This window comes from Peromyscus eremicus, chromosome 2 (assembly GCF_949786415.1).
Source record: "Peromyscus eremicus chromosome 2, PerEre_H2_v1, whole genome shotgun sequence".
In the NCBI taxonomy this organism is placed as follows: domain Eukaryota; kingdom Metazoa; phylum Chordata; class Mammalia; order Rodentia; family Cricetidae; genus Peromyscus; species Peromyscus eremicus.
The window spans coordinates 80,790,361-80,816,358 of record NC_081417.1 but is presented as its reverse complement, the minus strand read 5'-3'; the positions used below and the strand labels follow the sequence as shown (position 1 = coordinate 80,816,358).

Below are 25,998 nucleotides of genomic sequence, written 5' to 3'. Positions count from 1 at the left end.
ACAGGCTCAGAAGATCGTATTTACATATTTGTGCATCCTGGGAATTGAACCCATGTCCTCACACTTGCACAGCAAGTGCTTTATCAACTGAGCCATCTCCCCAGACCCAATTTAGTTCTTCTTGATCACACACAGAGCTCACCAGGAAAGCGTTGGAGCCATGCTGATGTCTGGTCTCTGGAATCTCTAAGATTCGGACTTATCTAGGAAAGGACCCCAAACAGTCTGAGCTTCGACAAGGGTGTAAGTGAATCTGATTGGCAGCCGGGCCTGAGACTCCTTGAGTGCTGCCACTGGGCAGTGGTGTTTGCAACTACTGCTTTTAAAGGCTGTTGAATCCCCATTACCCACTAGCACATAACCCCAACGCGGGGTTGCATTTGTTTTCTTCTCCTTCTGCTGTACCATGACCTTGACACACATCCAAAGACAACAGTAATAGAGGCGTTTGACCTAATGTGACTTCCCTAAATAGCACCGAGATGTTCCAAGAGAGGGAATTGAAAGCCCACCCCATAGGGTGAGACATCTGCAGGAATCCACTAGGAATCAATTCCCCTTTTTCTGGAAGATGGGTTTCGAGGAAATGTCACTCACTTTTCTACACATGTTGTCACCACTCCCCTTCCATGGAACAGTTACGACAGTATCTAGGCACCTTCCCAATGTTCATCACTCTGGTGTCATTTCATCTTGGAAATATATAGAGGACACATAACTATTATTCCTATTTTGCAGAAGGAGAAACTGAGGCATGGAGTCCATCTGCCTGAGGTCACTAGCCAGAGACATTAGGAGACAGATCCTATCCCAGGCCTTCTGCATCTAGTGCTGTAGCGCCCCCTTCTGGCCTGACACCCTCAAAGACGTCCACAGAGTCAGAACTTGCATTCTGGTGCCCGGAGGGACAGCGACTGTGGAAAGCTTGGCATCACGGACAGAGGAATGGGCCACTACAGGGAGGGTCAACAGGTAGCAATAGCCTCTCTCCTCCCCGCCTTGTGGTCCAGTCCAGAACCCGTCACCAACATTCCCTGGTGTCCAGCTCTGTGACATCACAGCCTCCTATCCTCTCTGCCAGCAACAAGTGAGTGAGGCTCAAAGGTAAGACCTGAAAGTGGGAGTGGTGACCCTTCTGCACTAAGGATGGCAGTGTCCTCACACTTGTGGATGCCTCTTCATTTACTACCAGCAGCAGACACCACCCACCCCTCTTGGGCCTCTGCCCTCTGATTCTCTCTCTGGTTGCCATGTCCCCACCAGAGCTGATTGACCCTAAAAGACTTCTCCAGCTCTAGAATCCTGCCTGTTTCACCTCAGTGACCTTGATTCACCTGGTCAGCCTGTTCTTTTCTTTTTTAATTTTATGTATTTATATTTTATGTACGAGTGCTCTGCATGCCAGAAGAGGACATCAGATTCTATTGCAGATGGCTGTGAGCCACCATGTGGTTTCTGGGAATTGAACTCAGGACCTCTGGAAGAGTAGCCAGTGCTCTTAACCACTGGGTGTCCTCTCCAGCCCAGGTCAGTGTGTTCTAATGTCCCCAGAGACCTGACGCTCACAGCTTCCTGGTGACAAGCCCGGGACCTCTTCTTTGACTCCTGCCCCCATCTAGAGGCGGGCCAGAGTACTGCATGAAAGCCTGCACAGACTGTCCCCCTACTTCCCCTCGACACTAGTATCCTTTTACATACTGAAGCTTCACAGTATGCCAGAAGGCTGTGCTGGCCACTTCCATAACTCTTAATCCTCACAAGCCCCTTTGCTGTAGACAGTATTTCCCATTCTACAGACCAAAAAGCTGAGGCTATAAGAAGCTATTCATTCTGCATTTTTTCTATTAAGGAGATCTTAAAGATTTACACCCCGAGGGGCTGGGGATATAGCTCAGATGGTAGAATGCTTACTTGGCCTGCATGAAGCCCTGGATTCCATCCCAAGTACTACATAAACTAGCAATGGTGGTACCCACCTGGAACCCCAGCACTTGGGTGGTAGAAGCAGGAGGATCAGAAATCTGAGGCCATTTCTAGCTATGTAGAGTTCAAGGCCAGCCTGGGCTACGTAAGACCCTGCCTCAGAAAAAGAATTATTTTCCAAATAATGTTCTGGTAAGTGCATTGCTGGTCTCCATAAAATTCTGAAGAGGAGTAGACAGATACAACTCCCGGTCATCAAAATTGTCCGGGAAAGACACGGAGAGTGCAGCAGCTTGCAGCGAGAGCAACCTCCCTTCTAAGTTCCTGTTGCACAGGCAAAGGCTGTGATCTCCAAGGTCTATTTCCAACTGAAAAGGACAAGGTCCCCAATGCAGTGTGCAGTTAACCGCTGTTTAAGAGAGAGGGAGTTGGAGTACTTGTACTTTCTTGTATGTGCATAAACTACTTTGGAGGAGCAATTCCTGTTCAACCTGCGAAACAGAAATGAGTTTGTTCCCAGTTAAGTGGAGAGCTGTGTTTGCACCACAGAGCAGAGCCTAAGGGCCAGCACATGAGGGCCTGTGGAAGCACTAAGGCTACAGACTGCAGGGATTCCAGAGGCAAGGGGTGCTTGGGCATCTGGGACCTTCTACCTACTGTGAGGTGACACCAGTGTGCAACTCTTCACTCAGATTGGCCAGTGGCAGTTTCATCAATTGATGAGTCATGGTAATCTGTCACCATGTTCACAGGGAATGGGTCTTTGCTTGGATTTGTGGGTGTCCCCTTCTCCTCTCTGTCTCACCTCCCCCAGCTCCCTCAATCATAGCTGTAAGAAGATCCTCCAAGCTTGTCCAATCTTCACCACTGTCACTGACTGTCCTTAGAAATAGTTTCATCTTTCCATTCGTAAAGATCAGGTTTCCAGCCTGAGAATCAAGAGGCATTGTTCCTTCTCGGCTTTGTTTTAATCTCTTGCTGTACTATGTGTTGGACTAGAGGTACCTAAGAAACATGTGACTCTAAACAAGCACATACTCAATGACAGGAAACAAACCATGATTTAAATATCTTAAGAAGAATCAGAAAACCTGTAAACACAGCAATCAGGAAGCTGAGGCAAGAGGTTGGAGAGATCTAGGGCCAGACTGGGCTATATAAGCAGATTTTCTACAAAAAAAAAAAAAAAAAAAAAAAAGATGAGCTTTGTCTAAACACAGCCATCTACTTCCAAGACCAGGTTGCCTACTCCTTTAGCTGAGATCCAGGTCAACTTCACCTGTGAAGATACAATGTGAAGCGTTGTCAATGGTATAGGCACCCCAGTTGGTCAAATTAAAATCCAAAGGCATTCTATAATACAACCCGTAACCGCCAAGCTTCTAGGTTGACCAGTTGTACATCAGGATGTAGGCTGCATGACTGTGTCAGTTACAGTGAAAAAAATGAGTTAGATGGTCAAGGGCGCTAGTCCTTCAGACTGTGTAAGAAGACAAAACTCACTAGAGGTACTGGGAGTCAGCCACTTACAATCACCTAAGTATTTGTTTCATAGAACAATTAGCCCCTCATGGCATTGAAAAGACTGGCGTTCAGCCTAAGAGCTTTTGTGCCTTGTCCACAAGTGAGCATTTCCACTACCCCTCCAGATTACACAAGATTAGTAGTTTGGAGAGAGGTAGGAAAGCACTATGTCACACAGTCTCCTCAGGGGAGTACTGCTGGGTGGGAGTGGAAAGCTACCACATCCTCTGACACAGTGCACTAGCTCTTCCAGTAGACTTTTGCTGTTAATAAGTACCTTTACCAACAGACTCCAGATTCTTAAAGAGCAGGTGTTGTGATTTCAGGAGTCACTCATTTTATTAGGAAGACCATAGTGTCATTTCTAGGTAACATTCTAAGGCTCTTGGAAAACAAGCAGGTGTCTATGATGATGCTTCCTATTCTGATTGATTTTTTTTTCTGCATTCCCTATGCCTTAGTCAGTGTTCTATTGCTGTGAAACACCATGACCACAACAACTTTTATAAAGGAAAGCATTTAATTGGGGCTGGCTTATATTTCGGGGGTTTAGTCATTATCTTCATAATGAAAAGCATGGTGGCACACAGGCAGACATGGTGCTGCAGAGGTAGCTGAGAGTTCTACGTCTGGATCCACAGGCAGCAGGAAAAAAGTGACACTGGGCCTAGCTTGAGCATCTGAGACCTCAAAGCCTACCCCTACGGGTGTAATTCCTCCAATAAGGCCACATCTACTCCAACAAGGCCATACCTCCTAATAGTGCCACTCCCTAGTGACCAAGCATTCAAATCTATAAGCCTTTGAGAGCTCTTCCTATTCAAACTACCACATCATACTTTAAACCTGAACTTTTTGTATTTGTGTGTGTGTGTGTGTGTGTGTGTGTGTGTGTGTGTGTGTGTGTGTGAATATATTTTATAAAAACCTCTTGGTCACCCCAGAATATTCCTCAAAAGTGCTTGGCATATTGACTCACTTTCATTTCATTTGTGACTCTGAGTCTTTGTCCTCAAGAGAGGCTTTCAAGCCGGGCGGTGGTGGCGCACGCCTTTAATCCCAGCACTCGGGAGGCAGAGCCAGGCGGATCTCTCTGAGTTCGAGGCCAGCCTGGGCTACCAAGTGAGTTCCAGGAAAAGGCGCAAAGCTACACGGAGAAACCCTGTCTCGAAAAACCAGAAAAGAAAAAAAAGAGAGAGGCTTTCAAAAAGGTTTCTCAAGTCTTTTTTCCTTTTTAATTATACAAAAAATAGTTATTTAGATAGTCTGGTCTTTTCCACCCTGTTTTTAAGTACTTTTTCCCCATCATTGATGGTCAAGCATTTGATAGATATATCAGCACAGATATGAAATTCCAGAGCAGCGAATGGAATTAGCCTGAATTAGGTGCAATCACTTTCTACTGCTCTGAAATTTGAGAGGAGTCCAAATATTTGCACTCTTCCAACTCTTACCTGGGGTTTAATCCCACCTCACTGGATCCATCATCTGGCATGGGAGTTTTAGGGATTATTGTGTGTTAAGGTTGAGCTATTATAGAAAACAGGGCCCCTGAAGAGAGTAGGCAACCACAGAGAGCTAGAAAAGAAGCGTGAGTGGGTGTGTAGGAACAGTTGTGTGGGGAAAGAGAGGTAAAAAAAGGGGACTTCAGGAGGTTGGAGTGTGAGTGTGATCTTTCACTTTCCTCTTCCTTTGTTTTCCTTGCCAGAGAATGGTGTAAGGAAGCCCTGTGTGGAAGAATTGGGACTTAGAGTTTTCTTCTCTCGTGTTTAGTGTCCCTCCTGGAATGCCTTGTTTTTAGTATCCAAAGTTCATCACAGGCCAGTAGATGGCACATGGCTTTAGTTCCAGCACCTAGGAACTAAAGGATCTCTATGAGTTCAAGGTCAAGCCTGGTCTACATAGCAAGTTCCAAGCCAGCCAGGGCTACATAGTAAGACCTTGTCTCCAAAACAAGAAACAAAACCAAGTTCCTAATAATAGCCATGGTAATTCCACATCGTTTGGTGAAATTTTTGACATTTGTTAAGTAAGCTTGAGAATACAGAGTGAGAGCATGAGTATGAAGGAGCTGTGTTTTCAGAAAGAGGTGACAGGTCTAATGCAGAGGGACTATGACAAACAGGAAAGATTGCACTATGATCAGTTTAAAAGAATAATGACCGGTGCAGAGTCTTAAATAACTTAACCAAGTAGGATCTAAGAGAGACCACGTGATCTGCGACCTGGAAGTCACTCCAGGGCACAGGCTAAGGGAAGTGACTTGGTTTGTGATTTAACAAGACGGTATGTGTGCTTACAAAGGTTTCAGAGATCCCATGACAACATGTCAACAATCTCCTTTAAGCAAACAAGGCCACCAGACTAGCAGAAGTTCAACCAGGGGTTCTCCAGCCTGACAGGGGGTGGGGGCTGGTCAGACCTTTGTGTTCACTGTCCTTAGAAAGCACTTCCTCCACAGGCCACATGTGCAAGGTACCATGGAACAAAGCATCTGTATAGATGAGGCAAGTGTCTGGACAAGTGAAGAAAACTGAAAGTAAAACAATTGGCAGGTGAGGCAGGTTAATGGCAAGGGTGTTTGCTAAATATCGCATCTCCTAAACACAAGCGCTAACCATCTTACATACACTTCTATTGCTATGAGTCTTGGAAAACAAAGTCCATGGGAGGGAGCCCAGTGAACTACACCAGAGCTCAGATCTTGCCAAAAATAACTCAGCAGGCAGCAGATCCAAAAAGATTACTGGAAATGGGGTAAAGCTCATCACGAGGTTTCCCCTCTGGTCCAAGGGTCCCACACCATAAAGACACGTGTCTGTCCTGCTGCATGTATCTCACCATGAGGAATCATGTGCAAAAAGTTAAAGATCAAATGGGAGAAGGGAAAGAAGGTCCGTGTTTGTTCAAATATTTGTAGATTTTACCAGGGTGTGTACTGAGGACAGGGGCAATAAAGATGGGACGTGAAGAACCTGTCACCCCTGCCTCCATGTGAGTAGGGTATTTGTCCGTCTTTATTTTGATCATTGCTGAACATCCAGCACCAAACACTACCTGGCACATAGTAGGTTCTCAAAAAATAGATACTAAGTAGGAAAACACTCATGGGCTACTGTACACGTAGTTGACAACTAAACAGCCATTTCCAATCAGTGTTTTCAACATGTAGTTATGTAGCAACCAACCACAAGTTAAGCAATCACCATACAGTTAACAGACTGTGACATGAGCTACATGGCAGGTGGAATGCGGAAGTACTATTAAAGCTCATCCTAATGGTAAGAGGCAGCTTCCTGTCACTCCCAGGCTGAGTGATTAAATTTAATGAGCAGGGGCATGAGGTTGAGCCATCTCAGATTTCAGAGAACAGTGTGTGAATGGGATCCTTAAGCAGAAGTGTGACTACGGAACTGCCCATACAGCATCGATACTGGATAAAGGATGGTGAGCAGAAACCAGAGACACCCAGTCTGAAGAGATTAGCAGTAGAATCACAAACAGAATTGGACCGTGGGCCTGGGGAGGCCCTCTGAAGGCCTTAGCACAGGACTGATAGCATCAGAGTTGCACTTTGGCCATGTAACTCCAGCTTGAAGTAGGAGGAACAAGCCAAAGAGAAAGGTGGGGCAGGGGTCCAGGTGAGGGTGACAGTCGCTGTGTCTTTGGTGAAGGGAAATGGCAATAAATGATGGCAGACAGATTGAGACTGGGAAATCAAAGTTCAAAAAGACTGATGGGTGTGGGGGATTGTAGGAGGCTGCCAGGTGTCTGGCTCTGGAGTCCACGTGAATGAGAGGACCATCATGCAAAATGGGGAGCACGGACACTCAATAAATTTGATCTGCAGTGGATAAGGAGGGAAGATAGCTTCCACCAGTGAACAGGTGATGATGCTCCTGGAACAAAAATTACTACCCAATTTGTTACTTCCTCTAGAGCTTACAACCCCAAGACAAAGAGGAACGGATGCTGGTTCGTTCGTTCAGCAATCATTTACTGACTTTCCACATTATAATGTGTACTGACACTAAGAAAAGAACACTGAGTCAAGTCCATTATTCCTGTGATGGGGCCAACTGAAGGAAGGCAGCTGTAAACACAGTGAGTTGAGGACGAGTCAAAGTGGGAACAAGGATTAGAAGTGGAAGATATCCGGCAACAGTCGTTGTTAACATACATTGATTCATTACATTTTCACAGAGTAGGGAAACACTTTAAGATAATAAATCATGAATGTGAAATTGAAGAGTGTGGTTCTCACAGAGATTTTGAAACCTGCTAATTTGGAAGGAGGACTCCAGTTTAAATGCAGCAATGCTCAGTAAGATTTAATAAGTCTTGGGACTGGAATTCATTTAATTGGGAAAAATGTAAGTCTTTCAGTACTTTGAGCAGTGAAATGAATACTTTTGGTAAAGGGAAAGACTTGATATAATAGGAAAAGTTTTTCTTTTTCTTTTGAAACTATAGGCCTTGATTCTCCTGTGACTTGATACTTCACAAGAGTTTAAAGGAAAGCAATATATGAACCTAAGTTAAGACAATAAAGGTATTTTTGTAACAATTTATTGATACATAATTACTGTCCATGAAATGCAATCATTTCATTTATAAAATTCAATGTTTTCAGTATATTTATGCCTCCCTATCATAATCATAATTTTATAATCATAGTTATTCTCAAAATAAATTCCATCCTTTTCATCCATCATGTAATCCTCCTTCCACTGCTCAGTCTTGGGGAGACATCAAGCTATGTTTTCTCTACAGATTTGCCTATTCTGGACATTTCAAATAAATAGCTCCTTTCTATATTAAAAAAAAAAAAAGAAGTGGAAGATACAATTTTCATTGTGGTGGATAAAGGGATGTGTTACTGGAAAAGGTAACATTCAAACAAAAACTTGAAAGACAATACATTTCCAAGAACACCCTTCCAGTCATGGGGCAATGTAAGCACAAAGTCCTGAGCTGGGAGCTTGGTGGGTTTTTTAATCGACAAAGTAGCCAATATGCCTTGAATGAAATTAGTTGAGAAATCACCTGCGTTGACAGCAGAGAGCTTTTTGAGGTGGTTGAGCATGGAGCAGCAGGGAAATGTGACAGTTTGATTAAGACTCAGCTAAGAACTTTGGATTTTCTTCTGAGAAACATAAGAAACCACCAAAGACTTGTTAGGGGGAGAAATTAAGGGGGAAAAGAAACTTTTACATAAGGCTCCCACACGACGTTTTTATTGTTTCCTGTTCAGCCCTTTTTTAGAAATGTATTTCCAACCCAATCATGTCCTTACAAACTTTCAGCATTTTGTTATAGTCTTAGTCTTCTGAGCCCAAACTGTGACCTTGTTTATTTGTCAATGCATTTATTTTACACCATAAGTATTGAAAGACATGCACAGCGATGCTCTGGGGCTCTCACTTCAGCATTTCATGATGTTACTCCATTATCTTCCAGTTCCAACTGTTTCTGATGCAAAATAGGTTGTCATTCTCTTCTTTCCCCCTCATATGCAAGTGAACCTTTGGATTATTATTATTCTGATTGCTTTTGAAGTTTAAAGGGTTTTTTTTTATTTCTTCCTTTCATTTTTGGTTATTAGACTTTTATGTGCTGAGGAGTAACTTTACATTTTTATGTTTGGTGAACTCTGAGTACTTAGGACAGTGCTCTTCAACTTGGGGGAGGGGGAGTCTGTCATTCATGTTTCAAATGCTTCCACTGTGGGCCTCCCTCCCGCCTCCTGCCCTGAGTGAGTCAGCTGAGCGGCTGTTCTCGGCTCCCTGCTGCTTTTCTCACTCTTTAAAACAGTTTCTGCATTCTCTACTTTTGAGTGTGCAACTTCTGTTTGTCCTTTTTATTCCGTCAGATTCACTGTGTCTTCCACTGTTAAGTTTGTTGTTGACCATTTTCTCTACATTTTTCTTTCAGATACTGGCGTTTTGTTTTGTTTTGTTTTGTTATTGTGTGTGTGTGTGTGTGTGTGTGTGTGTGTGTGTGTGTGTGTGTGTGTACAGGTCAGAGGACAGCTGTGGGAGTTGGTTCTCTTCTTCCATGTGGGCCCTGGGGATTGAACTCAGACTGTCAGTCTTGAAAACAAGTGCCTTCACCCACTGATTCATCTCTTGGGCCTCAATTGGTGTTTTTTATAACTAGAATGTCTACTATTCCAGGATTGCCATTTCTTTCAACACCATATTTCTTCATCTATTATGTCTGTTCCTTTCTACCTCTAGAAATATTGAGCAAAAGAGTGGTAAAACACCTATTAACGTGGGAATCCTAGATTTTGCATTAATCATTAATGGTAAAAGAAACAGGGAGACAAGTTAGGAGGCTATTGAAAAAATTTGTACAAAAGATGTTAGTAGTTAGGACCAATACAGCACCTCACGCGGTGAATTGAGTGTGATGACAGACACCTAATCAATACTATGGTAACAATTCCTTAAAAGAAGGTTTTGACCCAAAACGTGAATGGGACATATCTAAAGGTTTTTAAAAATTGACATATAAAAAGAGGTTGGGACTAAAACAAGACTTTATTCTCTTGTACCATTGGCACAGGAAAGATTTTTGGAGGGATCACCCAGATTAACTTCCTCTTACCATTGAGGGGCTTATCCAAAGTCATATGGTAAATGTCCACACCATGAATTAAACCTACATGGCTATACACTTCCTTACCATGTTCCTGTGGGACCAGAGAGTTGGGATAACTTAGAGGCAACAAGCCTGGAGGGGAATCCAGAGGAATGAATGACCACTGGCTCAGCACTTACTGCATGCCTACACCACGGAGTCATCCTGCATGTATTCAGCACTTTGCTTCTGTAAAATAGGCACCACCATTCCATTTCCTCACAGGAAAGAGTGAGGCTCTAGAAGACACACACACACACACACACACACACACACACAAAAAAAAAAAAAAAAAAAAAAAAAAACCACACCAAGAACATGTCCCTAGAAATGGGGCAGACCACAGAGCAATCTGAAACCTGATCACCAGTGGTCTGCTTCTGCAGGAGCTAGGATTCTGCTGCAGCAGGTCCTGGCTAGAGTGTAGACACAGAGGAAGGACTATCCCTTTTCAGCTGTGGTCTTATGTTCGTCTAGGAAACAGCCCTGCCTGGTGAACACAAATTCAGCACCAACGGTTCCACTGCAGACAAAGCTGGCAGAGTAAAGTCTTCAACTCCTCTCTATGGGTAAGGAAAGTTTGTATAGAACAGGAAAGAAAGGTCCTTCCCAGAGGGCTTCCGGGTGGGGAGACGCTCACTCAGTAAAGTACTTGCCATGCAAGCATAAGGACCTGAGTCTGGACCCCAGCATCCACATGGAGCATGGCAAGGAGTGCCCTAACCCCAACACTGGGGATGCAAAGATAGAAAGATCCCTGGGAGTTGCTAGCTAGCCATTCTGTCCAACTTGGCAAGTTCCAGGTCCACTGAGAGACCCTATCTCAAAAAAATGAGGTGGGGAATGGTTGACACAGATATTGCCCTCTGGCCTCCACATATTCACACACACACACACACACACACACACACACACACACACACACACACACACACACACACGGCAGCTTAGAAAGAACCAGCATGGACTTCCTGAACACAAGGAGTCACAATTTCTAACAAATACATGAAATGCAGATCCAAGGATCCATAGTCGCCATTCTTTTACTTCCTACAGCAACACACCAAAACCTGGCCTCAAAGATATTCTGTTTATGCTGTCGGGATTGTGAGGAAGCTGTCATTGAGAGCTCCAAGGATCCTAGACAAACCGAAGGGAGCCAGCCACCAACCTACAGTAGGTATCAGACAACAACCTAAGCCTCGGCTTGTATCACCTTCCTCCTAAAATGACCCCGATTTCCTTCATCATTATTTTACCTTTATTTTTTGAGGTTATAATATAATTACATCATTTTCACCTTCCCTTTTTTCTCTCCAAACCCTCCTTGTTCTCTTTCATATTCATGGCCTCTTTTTTTCATTAATTGTTACACGCATATAAGTATATACATATATATTTCTAAATACTTAAGTACAACCTGCTCCATCTGTATAATGTTACTTGTATGTTTTCAGGGCTGATAAGTTGATATTGAATAACCGATTGGTGTGAGCTGTTCCCTCAGGAAGACTATATCCCTTAGTTGCCTGTAGTTCTTTGTGTAGGATTGAGTCTGTGCACTTTCTCCTATCCACTTGGACATGTCTATCCTTGTTCGGTTCATGTTTGGGCAGTCATGTTGGAGAGACTTTATTGGTGTAGCTTGTGTAGCTCCTGACTTTATCAGGAGACACAATCACACAGCCAACTCCCTCTTACAATCTTTGCACCCCCTCTTCCACGATGTCCCCTGAGCCTTGGGTTGGGGAGTGGTTTTGTAGACATGCCTTTCATCTTTTGATTGAAAAAAGTATTCCAAGCTGAACTGAGGTGGAAGATAGGTGGCTGAGCCCCAAATAGCCTGTGAGCTCGAGCTTGCGAGTGAAAGTGTAGACTGAGGTCTTGCAGCACTGACATCACCAGAGAGCTTCTTGGAATGCATGTTTAGGGCTGAGGATGTAACTCCGTTGATAAGGGGGCCTGCTTAACAAGCCTTCAGCCTTAGGTCCCATCCTAGCCCCACATTTAAAGCAGAGTATGCTGGCACACATCTGTACTCCCAGAACTTGGGAGGTGAAATCAGGGAGATGAGAGTTTCCAGGTCATTCCCTACTACTGACTGAGCTGGAGGTCAGCTCAGGATATATGAGACTCTGTCTCAAAATCAAAAAGAGCATCTTCAGACCCTGTTACAGGCCTATGAAGTCAGAAACTGTATTTTAGTGTGTTCTCCAGGCAAATCTGGATGTACTTTGTAATCTGAGGAACAAGGCTGAAGATTATAAGGTGATAGTTAAGCCCCCTGCCCTCTGACGTGCCCCTCTGAGTCTCAGTCTGCCACAGAGGTTGGGCAAGTCACTTAATCTGTCTGTGCCTCTGCTAGCCTCTGCTAGCCTATTCTGTAAAATGGGAGTATTAATAAACACACTTGGGGAATCATGGGTATGTGAAATAAAGCAATATGCTTAAGTGCCTAGAACAAAAGAGGTGGAGAAGAAATGGAGATGGAGGAGTTCAGGAAGACTTGGGCAAGGCCTTCTGTTAAGAAGCTTTGGAGTTCCAATGGTCAAAGTCCAGGCCACATCACCATTCCTTCTCATCTTCATCCTCAGAAATATGAGACCTCCTTGGTTCTGTATCAGGGAATGAGGCAGAAACAGAGAAGGCATCCCAGCTTCCAGTTTGTATCACAGCCTTCTTGATGGCCCAGGACAGAAAAGACAGGGTCAAAACCAGCAATTTCAGAGAAAGAAAAAAAGAGCAATATTACCAAGATCAGGCAAAGCTAAGACTCACAGAGACATAGCAAGACAGAGAGCTGGTGGAAATCTGCCCAGTGGGACTGGACAAAGGGCAGGAAAATATCCTCACAGCAGGACAGACAGAAACCTAGCAGGACATCCAGAAACCCATGAGAGCTTTTAAAGGGTTTCTGAAAGTAGTTTCACAATAAAAGTGAACAAAATCTTAAGAACACAAATTCCCTTTCCCCAGATGATAAGGTGAAGTGTAATCTCCGGTTCACCAGCACGTGTGCAGCACTGTTCAGCTCTAGGTGGGTCCCCCACCCTGCCACAGTGTACTTGTGACAAGCATTTCTCAATCTGCACTGTAGCTCGAAGGTGAACACTATTATCCAAAACAGATGTACCATATTGCAGGTATGGGTAGAGGAGACGATGTCACACATCCAGTGACAAAGCTGTCACACCTGCTCCAGAGAACTTAGCCTGTCTCTGAAGTTCTTTGTCACCATTCTAGAAGTACATAAAGGCTTAAATATAATCCATGCCTTTCTTTGCAGTAGTAAAATTAGAAAAAGTCTAAACACACAATAGTCTATTGGTTAAATAAACCTTGAATTATCCATGAAAGAGAATACCATACAACTACTACTTTTTCATGTAGTGACATGGGAAAAAAATGTTTATACTGTATATGAAGAAAATGAACCACATACATAGGACACACAATCTGATGAACTATGTTAAAAAATGCTTAGGGAAAGACAGTATCTGGGAGGAGAGGAGTTAGATCATTTTTCCTTTTCATAATGGATATGCATTTCATTTAAAAATAGGAAAAAAGTTGATGCTTTGAAAAAATACATATTTTTAAATTTAGCACCTGCTTAAAGAGGAATAGATTCAGATTTTCCCCATCCCATAATACTCATCATTCACCTACATGCTGCTTCTGTTGGCTTAATGCCCTCACTTCTGTGATTGGCCAAGCCTTCCCACATGACCCCCATGGAATTCTCGTTGTCAGGTTCGCAGTCCCAGAAGAATGAGTTAAACAAACAAAATCCCAAGCACACTAATGCACAGTCCTTCTTTGGTCAAGAAAAGAGGTACTCTTCCAGCAGCAGTGATTTTGAAGGTGAGTCCCAGAGTGAGGTCCTGACACTGGCCTCTGGGAAGGGGGGCTCTGTCCTGATGGCCAGATCCTATGGGTATGTGAATTAGCTGTGTTCACACTCCAGAGGATGCTGTGGACACTACAATGCCTGAGTCCAGCTCCATCATTTTCCAAGTTAGGCATTGCATACGAAGGAGTGGGTCTGGGATGAAAGGATGTTTCACATCCACACACACTCCTCTGGGCACCATAGTGTGGTCTTGAGTGTGCATTTTGTGTGACTCTGCTTAATCTCTACTTTGGAAGCTACACACTGAGTTCCAGACTGGCAGGTCCACATAGGTTCCAGAGTGGCAGGTCCACATTGGTTCCAGAGTGGCAGGTCCACATTGGTTCCAGAGGAGCAGGCCCACATAGGTTCCAGAGTTGCAGGTCCACATTGGTTCCAGAGTGGCAGGCCCACATTGGTTCCAGAGGAGCAGGCCCACATTGGTTCCACACTGGTAGGTCCACATTGGGTTTGTTTTCTGATGTTCCCCCAAATCCAGCCAGGTACCTGTCAAATGAGCACTATCTGAAAATGCTAATGGGCTCAGTTGGGGTGACATGTCTGTGGGTCAAAGAAGAACAAATGTCCAGCCTAGTTCAGTAGCACAAACCATGAAGATGAAAGGCAGCCATGCTGAAGGAAATTTATCCTGTGCCCAGATGGCCTCACCCAGCCCCTTGTCCCCTAGGGGCCATTGATAGCTAAGAATCACTCACACTTTCCCACTGCAGAACCCACCTGTCAGTCAAGCCCTTTTTGCAAAGCCCATCCAAGGGTACATTTTCCTGCATCAGCCTACCTATTCTACTTGAACCAAGAGTGAGGAGCTGAGGGCCACACTGGCTCGCCCACCCCTCCCTTTCTAATATTTCACACCAAAGTAGGCTGAGATCTGCACAGGGGAAGGGACTTTCAGCAGCCTACCAGGAAACACCACCATGTCTAAGCCAGGACGAGCCCAAGTTTCCTGGTTCCTATGTGCAAGACATTGTTGTCAGCGACTCCACCACCGCAGAACACCACCAGGCCTCCTAACTCAGCCGGGGTTTGCCTGGGCTCCCAAGGAACCCCTGGAATCTGGGAACCCATCCCAGAGGAATGCAGCCACAGCAGTCCACCAAGTCTAGCTCAAAGGCCTTCACAGCATGCTTTCCTTTTTTCAGAGCTGACCGCATACAACATCCAAACAGGATACCCTAAAAAAAATCTAAACCGCTACTACCAGGAGCACTGGTCCTTCCAGCCGTGCCTCATGGGGAGACCCTGAGGGTTCTAGTGGCGGTGTCACACAGACTCTGAGCTGTGCGGCTGCTGGAGGGTCTCCAGGAGGGTGAAGAGAGTGGTGAACAGGAGTCATGAAGACCGATTCAGAAACTCCACCGCAGGAAGGAAGAGGTCCGAGCCATCCTGTGCCGTGAGCATGAGTCACTCCAGCCCCTGACGCAGCCAGGGAGGGAGGCTGCCCGCAATTAAAGTCCTTGGTTGCATCAGAGGATGTGTCCCTCCTTTTTGTCCCTCCCTCTTGCCTCATAAATAGCTTATCAGTTCTTAGACTGTCACTTCTGAATAACCTATGAAAAAACCTAACATTGTGAATAGCTTTTGAAATGATTTCAAATTTACAGAAAGGTTGTCTCAATATAAAAAAGGGAAAAAAAGGAAAAGAAAAACTAGTTCAGATTCACCAGTGGTTTGCACATTTCTCCTGTTCATCTTACCATTTTTCCTTTGTTTTTCCTGAATGACCTGAGAGTGAGCATCCTGCCCCCTTCCCTAAATCCTTCATAGAGCAATTCTTTTTTTTTTTTTTTTTTTTTTTTTTTTTTTTTTTGGTTTTTCAAGACAGGGTTTCTCTGTGTAGCTTTGCGCCTTTCCTGGAACTCGCTTTGGAGACCAGGCTGGCCTCGAACTCACAGAGATCCGCCTGGCTCTGCCTCCCGAGTGCTGGGATTAAAGGTGTGCGCCACCACCGCCCAGCTCATAGAGCAATTCTTACAGACAAAGGACATCCTCCTTTAACTCTGCCAGGTACCAAAAAGCGAAGCATCTCATACTAAGACAATCCTATTTAAATTCCATCAATTGTCCCCAAATACCTCAGCACTTTTTCACCCAAGGCCATGGATTCCATGCAGTCACCATGAGTTTCACACATTTCAAGTGTTCAGTTTAGAATTATCTGGTATTTCCATTGGATCAGAGTCAAGCTTCCCATTTAAGGCAGGAATGGCCCAGGAGGAGCATGGTGCCCTCCCTTAACGGGTGATATCAGGAGGTACAGAGCACACAGGGTCCCATATGAGTGGAAATTTAGATTGCTTGCTGAAGGGATTTAATGTGGACGTCAGTGACAGGTCACTTGCCCAGCATGTAGAAGGTCTAGATTTGATCCCTAATACCACAGAAATAAAAACAAAAGTCACTTGTTTGATTTAGTTCCTTGTCAAGTCTTCCCACTTTATTGGTTTGGGTTTTTTGTTTGTTTGTTTGTTTTTTGTTTTTTGTTTTTCGAGACAGGGTTTCTCTGTATAGCTTTGCGCTTTTCCTGGAACTCACTCTGTAGCCCAGGCTGGCCTCAAACTCACAGAGATCCACCTGCCTCTGCCTCCGAGTGCTGGGATTAAAGGTGTGCGCCACCACTGCCTAGCTGATTTGTAATATTTTTTTACAAAAGATTATTAGTTTGGTTTTGTTACTTTTGTTCTCTAGTGCGATTTCTGGGTTTAATGATAGGCAATCTTTATTATCTTAGTAGTATTTGTCTTTTGGTTTGCATTATATTCCATTATGTATTATTGAGGTGGGCAGGCCAGGGCATACAAGTGGAGGTCCGAGTGAGTACAGCTTACAGGAATCGGTTCTATCCTTCCACGATGTGAGGTCCAGGGATTAAACTCAGGTCATCGGACTTGGTAGCAATTACCTTTACCTACTGAGCCATCTCAATAGTCACACGCTTTTCCTTGATTGTTGAATTGGAAATTTATTTCTTTCTTTTCATTTCCTGATACAAGTGTGTAAAGTGTGTGGTAGGCAGAATGGCCTTTCGCCCAAGGATGCCTTTCCTCCATTGCCTAGAACCTGGGAGCACATTACCTCACACTGCAGATTAAACAGGCAAGAGTGCTAATGTGTGGCCTTTGGGTGGAGACAACCCCGGTTCCCCAATGGGCCTACTCCTGTCCATGTAGACAGTCTTCCATCCAGCTCTGAACTCGTTCCTGACAGCACAGAGGCCAGGAGAGAACAGGAGAAATGGCAGTGACAGGCAACACAGACATCCCTACAGGGTGGAAAAAGAACTTAACTAGATCAAGAGATCAGACAGTGCCTAGTCCGCTAAAACATTCAGCCTCTGACTCTGTGCCTCAGTTTCTTAATCTGTAATGTGAGTACAGCAATAGTGTCTACCTGGAGCACAAGGCAACACTGAGCCTGAATCCATTCCCTTCCCTACCATATCTTCTTGAGTGCATTATGCTTTGACTGGCTCAGTCAGACTGACATCTTTGGGTCACGGAAAGAAAGATGTCCAACCTAGGACAGTGGCACAAACCGTGAAGATGAAAGGCAGCCTTGTTGAGGAGTATCCAGGTGGCCTCACACAGGAAACTGAGCAGGTGGGGCCAGTGGCAGGGGCTTACACCTGCAGCTACACAGTATGTCTAGCTCTCTCAGAAGAACAACACATCCTAGCTAGCCTACTAACCCACGGACAGGAGATACCCCTTCTAACAACCTAATACATGGTGGACAGTGGGACAAACCACTGCAGAGGAGGTCAGCACCCAGGCTCCCTCCTCCTGGAACTGTGGTCCTGTCCAGAACCCCTGTCACCAGCATTTCCCAGTTCTCAACTCTGTGACATCACAGTCTCCTATCCACTTGGCCAGTAGCAAGTGAGGGAAAGTTAAAGGTGAGACCTAAGAGTGGGAGGGGGAATATCTCTGCACTAAAAGGACGACAGTGCCCCCACACTCCTGAACATAAACTTACTTGCTACCACCAGTACACAGTACCCCTCCTTGGCCTCCACCAACTGTTTCTCCTTCTGGCTCCTGGCTCACCCCACATGTACTGGATAACCCCAAAGGACTCCCTCAACTCTAGAAACCTGCTGGCTTGACTTCAGAACCTTGTTTCATCTGGCCACTGTGGTGTGGGGTCTCTAGAGACCTCAGGCTCACAGTCTGTTGAAGACAAACCAAAGTTCTTCTCTTTGGCTCCTACATTCATCTGGGGGGGGGGGGGGCAGGTAGTGAAAAAAAAAACAGCCTACATGTCCCCTGTGTCACCATATTTTGGTGACATAAGCACTTACTGTACACAAGATGCCTTCCTAAGCCCTTAGACCTTCATGCCACACAATCTTCACAACATTGGACAGGTTTTATCACACCATTGTACAGAGAGAGAAGCTGAGCTTCCAGAGGAGAAAACTTGCTCTAGGTCACACAGCAAGGTGTTATAGAAATTAAGACACACACACCCCAACATCCACTTAAGTAAAAAGGGTGTGTGCTTAACCAAAATGTCACTCTGTCCATCTTCAGGTGAAGCCTTGATATTTAAGTGCCCCTCCATCAGCTCTCAGAGTACCGGATGCTCCTGAACATGTCGTCCTGGAACAGCCTGCAGGGTGAGGCAGTAGACAGCAGGGACTCTGGCTTCCCACACCACCACACTAATGGTGCTAAGGTAGACTCCATGGTAGAATTTTTGCCTAACATGGGCAAGACTCACGCTCCATCCCCAGTAATGGAAAAGAAAAGAAAAGAAAATCAATGGAGTCCAAGCTGTTTCTTTGGGCTGTGACATGGGGACAAATCACATTTCTGAGACCCAGCACCCTCTAACAAAGTGGGATACCATCCTGTGTCATATATACAGACAAGACAAAAGAAAAAGAATGCCAAAAGACCTGCTGTAGATAATCGATGAACATGAGCATGCCTCACACTGAGGCTGGTCTCTTCCCATTAACTTGTATAACAAAGTCCCAAATGAAGCTGTTTCACAACTAGGGAGAAAAAAACCCACTGGTGGAAAGGAGACTGGGGAGGACTGTGTGTCACTCAACAGTCAGAGGAGCTCTAGGCATTAATTTTACCAACACAGAGAACACAGAGTGGACACCCACTCTGCCCTGAGTTATGGTGTGACCAGAGACCCAAAGGTGATGGTGACCCATCTTGTCTCTGAGAACAAAAATGTTGCTTCTATTCAGAATCCTCAGGATTTCACACAGGACTTTACACCAGGAAATCCTCCATAAATACTTGTCCCCAGGTATCCATAGAGAACTAGTCCCAAAGCAGCCTTGGATACCAAACCACATGCACACCCAAGTCCCTGAATAGGACATAGTATTTGAATCTAACCTACAGGGAGGAGAGAGAGAGAGAGAGAGAGAGAGAGAGAGAGAGAGAGAGAGAGAGAGAGAGAGAAAGAGAGAGAGAGAGGAGGAGGAGAGGAGAGGAGAGAGGGAGAGGAAGAGGGAGAGGGAGAGGGAAAGATACACCCTATCTTTTAAACCATTTCAGGTTACTTATAATGCCTAGCGCTACAGGAACACTTGTTACATTCTGTGGCTTAGGAAATGATAAAACTCTGTATATGCTTAGCAGAGATGCACATTTTTCAGAACTTTTCATCCATAGCTGATTGAACCCATGGATTCCGAACCCACAGTGTTAAATATATATGCTGAACCATTTTTAAAACCGTCTATTTCAGCTGGGCATGTGTCGTACATGCATCTGTAGTCACAGCAACAGGGCAGACGGAGCCAGAGGATGAAGAGTTTGAAACCAGCTTAGGCCACATAGCCAGAACCCTCACTAATTACACAAATAAATCCCAGACTTCTTTCACAGACAAATAACCATTCAGCCAATACTGCTGGACACCTACTAGAGATTAGGCAGACACTGTTCGGTGACAGGTAAAAGCCACAATTCAGGAAAGCCAAAAGCAGAGGGACTACAAAGGGGAACCTGATTCGCCCCAGGACAAGGACAGCTTCCTGAGGTGACAGTAAGGAGTGAGAAAGGAATGCAGGGCAGAGGGAGGGAGGGAAGGAGGGAGGAACAGCAGGTGAATGGCACAGAGGAATCCTAGAAAGAGCAGGCTGGACCCCAATGGGGAGTTCCCATGCTGTACAGCAGGGAGTGAGCCAAGAGCAAGCACAGGGTGACAGGTGATGTCTACAGGGCCAGAGCCTAAAGCCAATGCAGCTGGATAGGGAGCCCTTGTGAGCTCACAAAACAGTGATGGAGTTTACCTGGAGCAGATCTTCTGGCTGCAAGTGAGCCAAAGTGACCAGGAGGAATCTGTGGTCATGAACCAGAGGCAGACAGGGTAACAGGAAGGGCAATAGGCATGGAGTAGCAGATGAAAGATATGTACAGATTGGAATCAAAAGGCTTTGAAGAATAATTCACTGTGAGGAGGGCAATGGGGCGAGGGAGGTTCTCCATTCCTGTCTCTAGATATAACATAAACAGGACTTGCCCCCAGAGAGGGACCAAAGGAAGAAGAGAAGCAGATGGGTTACCACGGAGCCCACCAACAGATGGTCAATGTACCCCCCACAAGTCATCCACAAAAACCATCAATCAGCTTGGCAGATAGATAAGACAGTGTCTTAGTAGTTGTGGCATTCTTGAATTAAGAATGATCCCTGCTGCTGCTTGTTGACATTGCCTGCTTATGCATAGGACCAGGGCAGGATAAATCCAGGTTCATTCCCCCATTCCCCCCAAAGTCCATGAAATATGTCTCTACACTCAGAACAACACAAGAGACAAAGACCCCTTCACAGAGGGTCTGAGCACATACAAATGACTCAATTTTAGGCAGAGTTCGAATATAGCAAGGCATGGGAAGTGAAATAGTGTGGAGAGTCATAGAAGTAAGGTGAGTGGGCCAGACAAGGTTAGCCGAGGCAGCCTGTAAGCAAAGGCTTGAAGCGTGAAAGAGGGAGTGGGGAGCACTACCCGGCAGACTTCTAGGAAAAAGCACTGCTGGCAGAAGATGAGAAAATGAAGAGCAGCAGGCATGCTTGGCTGCTGGAACCGAGAGAAGAGGAACGAGGAGGAGACAGTGCTGGTCAGGACTAAGGCAAGGTGAAGGCGCTTTCACACTCCTCCAGAAGAGGCCCAGGCAAGGATGGGCTCTTATCCTGCAGGGCAAAGGAGGCTCTTCTACTTCACTTTTCTGTTGCTATGATAAACAACCATAACCAAAGACACTTGGGGAATAAAAAGAGTTTTAGTTTACAGATTTACAGTTCATCCTCAAGGGAAGCCAAAGCAGGGACTCTGCAAGGACAACTGAAGCCAAAGACACGGAGAAATGCTTCTTATTGGGTTGCTTCCTCCTGCCTGCTTACATTGGGCCTGCTTGCTTATACAACGTAGGACCACCTGCCCAGGGGTGGCATGCCCAATCTGGGCTGGGCCCTCCTATATCAACTAGCAATCAAGAAAATGCCCCAACAGACATGCCCACAGGTCGGTATGAAAGGGGCAGTTCCTTAATCAGGGTTCTGTCTTCCCAAGTACATCAAGTTGACAGCCAACATTAGCCATCATGGTGGCTACTAGCAGACAGAAGTGATATGACCTGACTCATTCAAGGAAGACCAATTGGAAGGAGCAAGAGAGCAGTTGCAGCCAATGCAATAACCCAGCGGGGAGGGAGAGGGATAGGGAGGAGATTGGAAAGGTAGATGCGAAGCCAGAGCCCAACAATGACACCACAGAGTAGACTTGGGGTGCTATGATTGACATTCAACAACTATGATGGAAATTTCCAAAGTGGGGACTATGAGATCCTAGACCAAACCCTTTAAGATACTGGTCACTCTGAGAGGCCACATCCTGTATCTTGAAATCAGGTCTGTCCACCCCTACACTCCCAACTCCCGCCCCCACCACTGTGTCTCTGGGACAGAGAGTTAATAAGTCATGCTGTGCCTAACATCACCTAACTTCTAATCTTGCCTAGTACCTGGCATTTCCATGTGCTTTGTCACATAGACTTTATTGAACTAAATCACACACAGTGCAGACCCTCCTGCTAACCCCCAAAAGGATACAAAAGTCACCTATTTTCCTTTGATCAGGGGAGTTTGCTCTGAAGGTTTCTTCTCTAGGCCTCCCTGCCTCATGCTGTCCATGACAGCTATCTCGTTCTTTAAGCCACACCTCTCAATGAAGCTCCTTTCTAGCTTTTAAAGGGAAGCCTCTTTCTCCCTTCAAGTCCTTGTCATGCAGTATCTGATGTAATGTACTGTCCCATTTCTAATGCTCTCCCGCCCCAAGGCTCAGTCATGATCTCACCGTCTCAACCATCTCTCCTAATAAAGCTCGTTCATGAAGGATATTTTCATGCAAGTTCCTTTCGCATACCAACCAACCCATCTGCCATTTTTTCTCTAACAAGGTCTTTGTTATAGAGAAGAGGGTTCTAGGGCAGGACACAGAAGAGAGAAAGGCGATTGGAATGTGGTAGACTTACCACCTTGGGTCATCAGAGCCTTGGGAAGATGACCCAGTCAATCATCCCTCTTGTCGATGTGGCCCTCAGGCCAAAGACAGGCAAGAACTAGGCCACAGCCACACAGCAATTAGCAGTGAGGCAAGGATTTGAATGAACTTCATGGTCCTGCTCCCTCAGACCTAGGCCCAACTGGAATTAACTGGAACCAATGAGGCCCATGAGAAAAGGGGACAGCAAGCAGAGAGACTTCTCAGGAGCCTCCACCATCACCATCACAGCAGCAGTTGACAAGCAGATGCATATTCCTCTGGTTACACTGTTCTTCCTGTTTTCCTGATGAGAAGCAGAGTCTCGGGTCCTAAAGGTCCACTCAGCATCCTTGCAAGCAGAAGATAATTCACTTCAAATCTATGCATGGGCTATATGTGTTAAAGTTCTGCTGTCAGAGACCTGACAAAGAATATGTCAACTATAGTCTTGGGTTCATTCAGGAAAGAGCTAAGCCAATGAGCTGTAAGGAACGACCCCCATCACTACCTGCTGGCTGAAGGAGGAGCAGCAGAGTATGAGCTTGTCACCCTTCTACTGACAGGTGAACTCTGGACAGTGGAGAAGGGCTAGCCCTCAGAGTGGTGGAACTGGACAGGTGAACTTCAGGAGGCCACAGGGAGCCACAAGCACTTTGACAGTGGGTGGGGAGGAGACCAGTGTGACCCATTGCTTAAACAACAATGGGCTTCTGGGATTGGGGCTGCACAGCCAGCTACCCAATACCTTTTCCTCTTCCTACCACCACCAACACATGGCATCCAAGATCTTCTGTTGCTGTTGCAACAGTGTTGCCAGTGAGTCTACCCTCAACACTGCTGCTGGCTGCCTCACTCCAACAAAGTCCCAACAGCATCACCCACGGTCCCTCCGTAAGTCCACACTTGGCACAATGGGTAGAAGACTGAGTTACTTCTTGGGGATTCAGTCTCCCCAGCCACTTCTTGCTGGGACACTTTCTTTAAGACTTTGTAGGTGCTGAAGGGGAATAGTTACCCAACCTGTAACCAAACCATCTACAGACAATTTTAGGTATTTCATATTAGTTGCTGGGTCTTAGTTAAGATCTCTGGCTACCGTCCTACTGAGAAGTTTAAAATCAGCCACTTAGGAGCTTGAGTGTGCTGCTGACAGCCCTCTTTCTCTGCAAAATGAAAATGACATCTTCTGTCCAGGTGGTTGTAAGGTAAACTGTGACATATACACACTTAGACTATGCCCCAAAGAAGTCACTCAATAAGCTATGTGCATGTGTATTAGTTAGAATCAGTTAGGTTATGCTATGTTAACAAACCATCAATCTCAAGTGCTTAGCATAATTTGGGATCAATCTTAGCTCAAACCAGCAGAATCTATTGTTTTTATTTGGGGTATTATTTTAGAGACAGGGTCTCATGTAGCCTAGGCTGGCCTCAGACTCACTATTTAGCTGAGGTTTGACTATATTAGTTTGCTTTCTATTGTTGTGATTAAGACTATGTCAAAAGCAACTTAGAGAGGAAAGAATCTTAGCTTACAGCTTACAGTCCATCACTGACAGAAGTCAGAGCAGAAACTAAAGGCAGGAACCTGGAAACAGGAACTGAAGCTGAGGCCATGGGGGGGGGTGCTGTTCACTGGCTTGCTTTCCATGGCTTACTCAGTCTGCTTTCTTATACAACCCTGAACCACCTGTCCAGTGGTGGCTCTGCCTACAGTTGGTTGGGTCCTTCCATATCGATCATTAACCAAGAAAATGTCCTATAGACTTGCCAACAGGCCCAACTGATGGAGGCATTTTCTCTATTAAGGTATGCTCTTTCCAAATAACTGTAGCTTGTGGCAAGTTGACAGAAACTAACCAAGATCACCTTGAACTTCTGATCGCCCTGCCTCCATATGTTGAGATTAGAGATGTACACCTTCACATCTATTAAATGCAGTGTTGGTGATTGAACCCAGTTATTTCTGTATGCTAGGCAAGCACTCTACCAGCTAAGCTGTGTCTCCAGCCCTGATTTTAGAGTCATGAACAATCTTAGGAATCCTAGGCAGAGTATGATTAGACTTATTTGTAATAAAAGCTTTGTCCAAGCTGTCTTTTCCTCTCCTTTCAGATATTAACATAAGTGGTCATCAAAAGGATTTTCAAAAGAGACTTTCACACAACTGCTCTGACAACTGGCCAGTGTTTAAGGCATGTGACCTTAGGAAACCCTGAAGGTTCTAGGGGCAACATCCTGTAGGTTCTGAGCTGTGCAGCTGCTGGAAGGTCTCCAGACAATGAAGAAGGCAGTGGACAGGAGTCATGAAGACTGATTCAAAAACTCTACCTCAGGAGGAGAAGAGGTCTGAGCTGTTCCTATGCCACCAGCATGAGTCACTCCAGCTCCTGACACAGCCGGGGAGGGGGGCTGCTTGCAATTAAAGTCCTTAGTCGCATCAGAGGACTGTCTGTCGCATCTCTTGGCCCACTTCTCAGCCTACTTCTGAGAGTCCTATGAATGTGGAATAAGATGGACCCGCCATCTCTCGTAGGAGAGGTAGTATTACTATTCTACAACACTTAAGCTCCTCCCAACCAACCCACAAGTACCTAGGAAAGCCATATAGTGGGAAAGGCTTGTGCAGATGGGTGCTACTGCAAACATCTCCAGCCAGAGGAGATGATTCTGCTCACATACAGTGAGACCCATCTATACTCAAAGGCACAGGGCACAGTGGTACTGATCATGGAGTGCCCTGCCATCAGCGGCCCCAGGACTGCACAATGCATGGGCAGCACAGCCATGAAGCACTGTCTAGCCTAGAACACTGTCAGATGCATGAGCCCCGTGGTGGCTTCCATCTCAGGCAGAAGCCTACCACTCTGATATAATAGGATAACTTTGGAAGCAAAGGAAGAAAGAGCATTTTATTCCTGACTTTGGGGTTCAGGGGAGGTTTCCTGGAGGAGTTGGTACTTGAAGGCTCTGAGGGTTGAAAGGGAACTGGCCAATCCAAGAAGAAACAAAATCAGAAAATCTGGGATAGAGACCTGGGGGCATGCAAGGGTCACAAGCTTCAAAGTCTGTACTGACTCAAGTAAAATTCTGCACCGGGGTGTGATGGTAGGAGAAACGGGCAGGCAACGAAAGCTTTGTGTTCAAGGACATCCTGAAGGGGACGAGGGGACACAGATGCAGAATGGCACAGCCAGATGTGTGGGTTTTGAAATATCGAGTCTTTATCCCTTCAGTCTATTGTGACAGCGTACCATGAAAAGATGGTTCATAAACATCAGGATCACGTGGACCACTCACTGTCCTAGAGGCTAGAAGTGTGAGACTGAGGAACCAGCAGGCACAGCGTCTGGTGAGGGAGCACTTCCTTATACAGGGCACCTTCTTGCTGTGTCCTCGCACGGTAGAAGGGATGAGGAGTCTCTGCTGAGCTTTTATAAGGGCGCTAACCCTAATCCCGTCCCAAGGGGTCCCCAACTC

The 25,998-nt window shown here is 45.5% G+C and overlaps 1 protein-coding gene across 3 annotated transcripts; it reads left to right on the top strand.

Moving 5' to 3' along the window:
* The first annotated feature begins 996 nt into the window (after positions 1 to 996).
* On the top strand, positions 997 to 24,961 carry Tex48 (testis expressed 48). Of its 3 annotated transcripts, none has more exons than XM_059254456.1 (5): positions 997 to 1,104; positions 10,570 to 10,661; positions 11,149 to 11,268; positions 13,846 to 13,956; positions 24,634 to 24,961. In XM_059254456.1, exons 2-5 carry the CDS (start codon positions 10,658 to 10,660, stop codon positions 24,735 to 24,737), a joined length of 339 nt encoding a protein of 112 aa, XP_059110439.1. In that variant the 5' UTR covers positions 997 to 1,104; positions 10,570 to 10,657; the 3' UTR covers positions 24,738 to 24,961. The 3 variants fall into 3 exon arrangements, with proteins under 3 accessions (XP_059110439.1, XP_059110438.1, XP_059110440.1); XM_059254455.1 differs by lacking the exon at positions 24,634 to 24,961 and adding an exon at positions 15,148 to 15,474; XM_059254457.1 differs by lacking the exons at positions 997 to 1,104; positions 24,634 to 24,961 and adding exons at positions 5,979 to 6,002; positions 15,148 to 15,474.
* The last annotated feature ends 1,037 nt before the right edge of the window (positions 24,962 to 25,998 follow it).

Excerpts from the sequence above, each read along its gene's own strand:
- Tex48 (XM_059254456.1), top strand. Across the intron at positions 11,269-13,845 it reads GAGCCAGCCACCAACCTACA|GTTCGCAGTCCCAGAAGAAT; the intron begins GTAGGTATCAGA and ends TCTCGTTGTCAG. Across the intron at positions 13,957-24,633 it reads CAGCAGCAGTGATTTTGAAG|ATATTAACATAAGTGGTCAT; the intron begins GTGAGTCCCAGA and ends CTCTCCTTTCAG.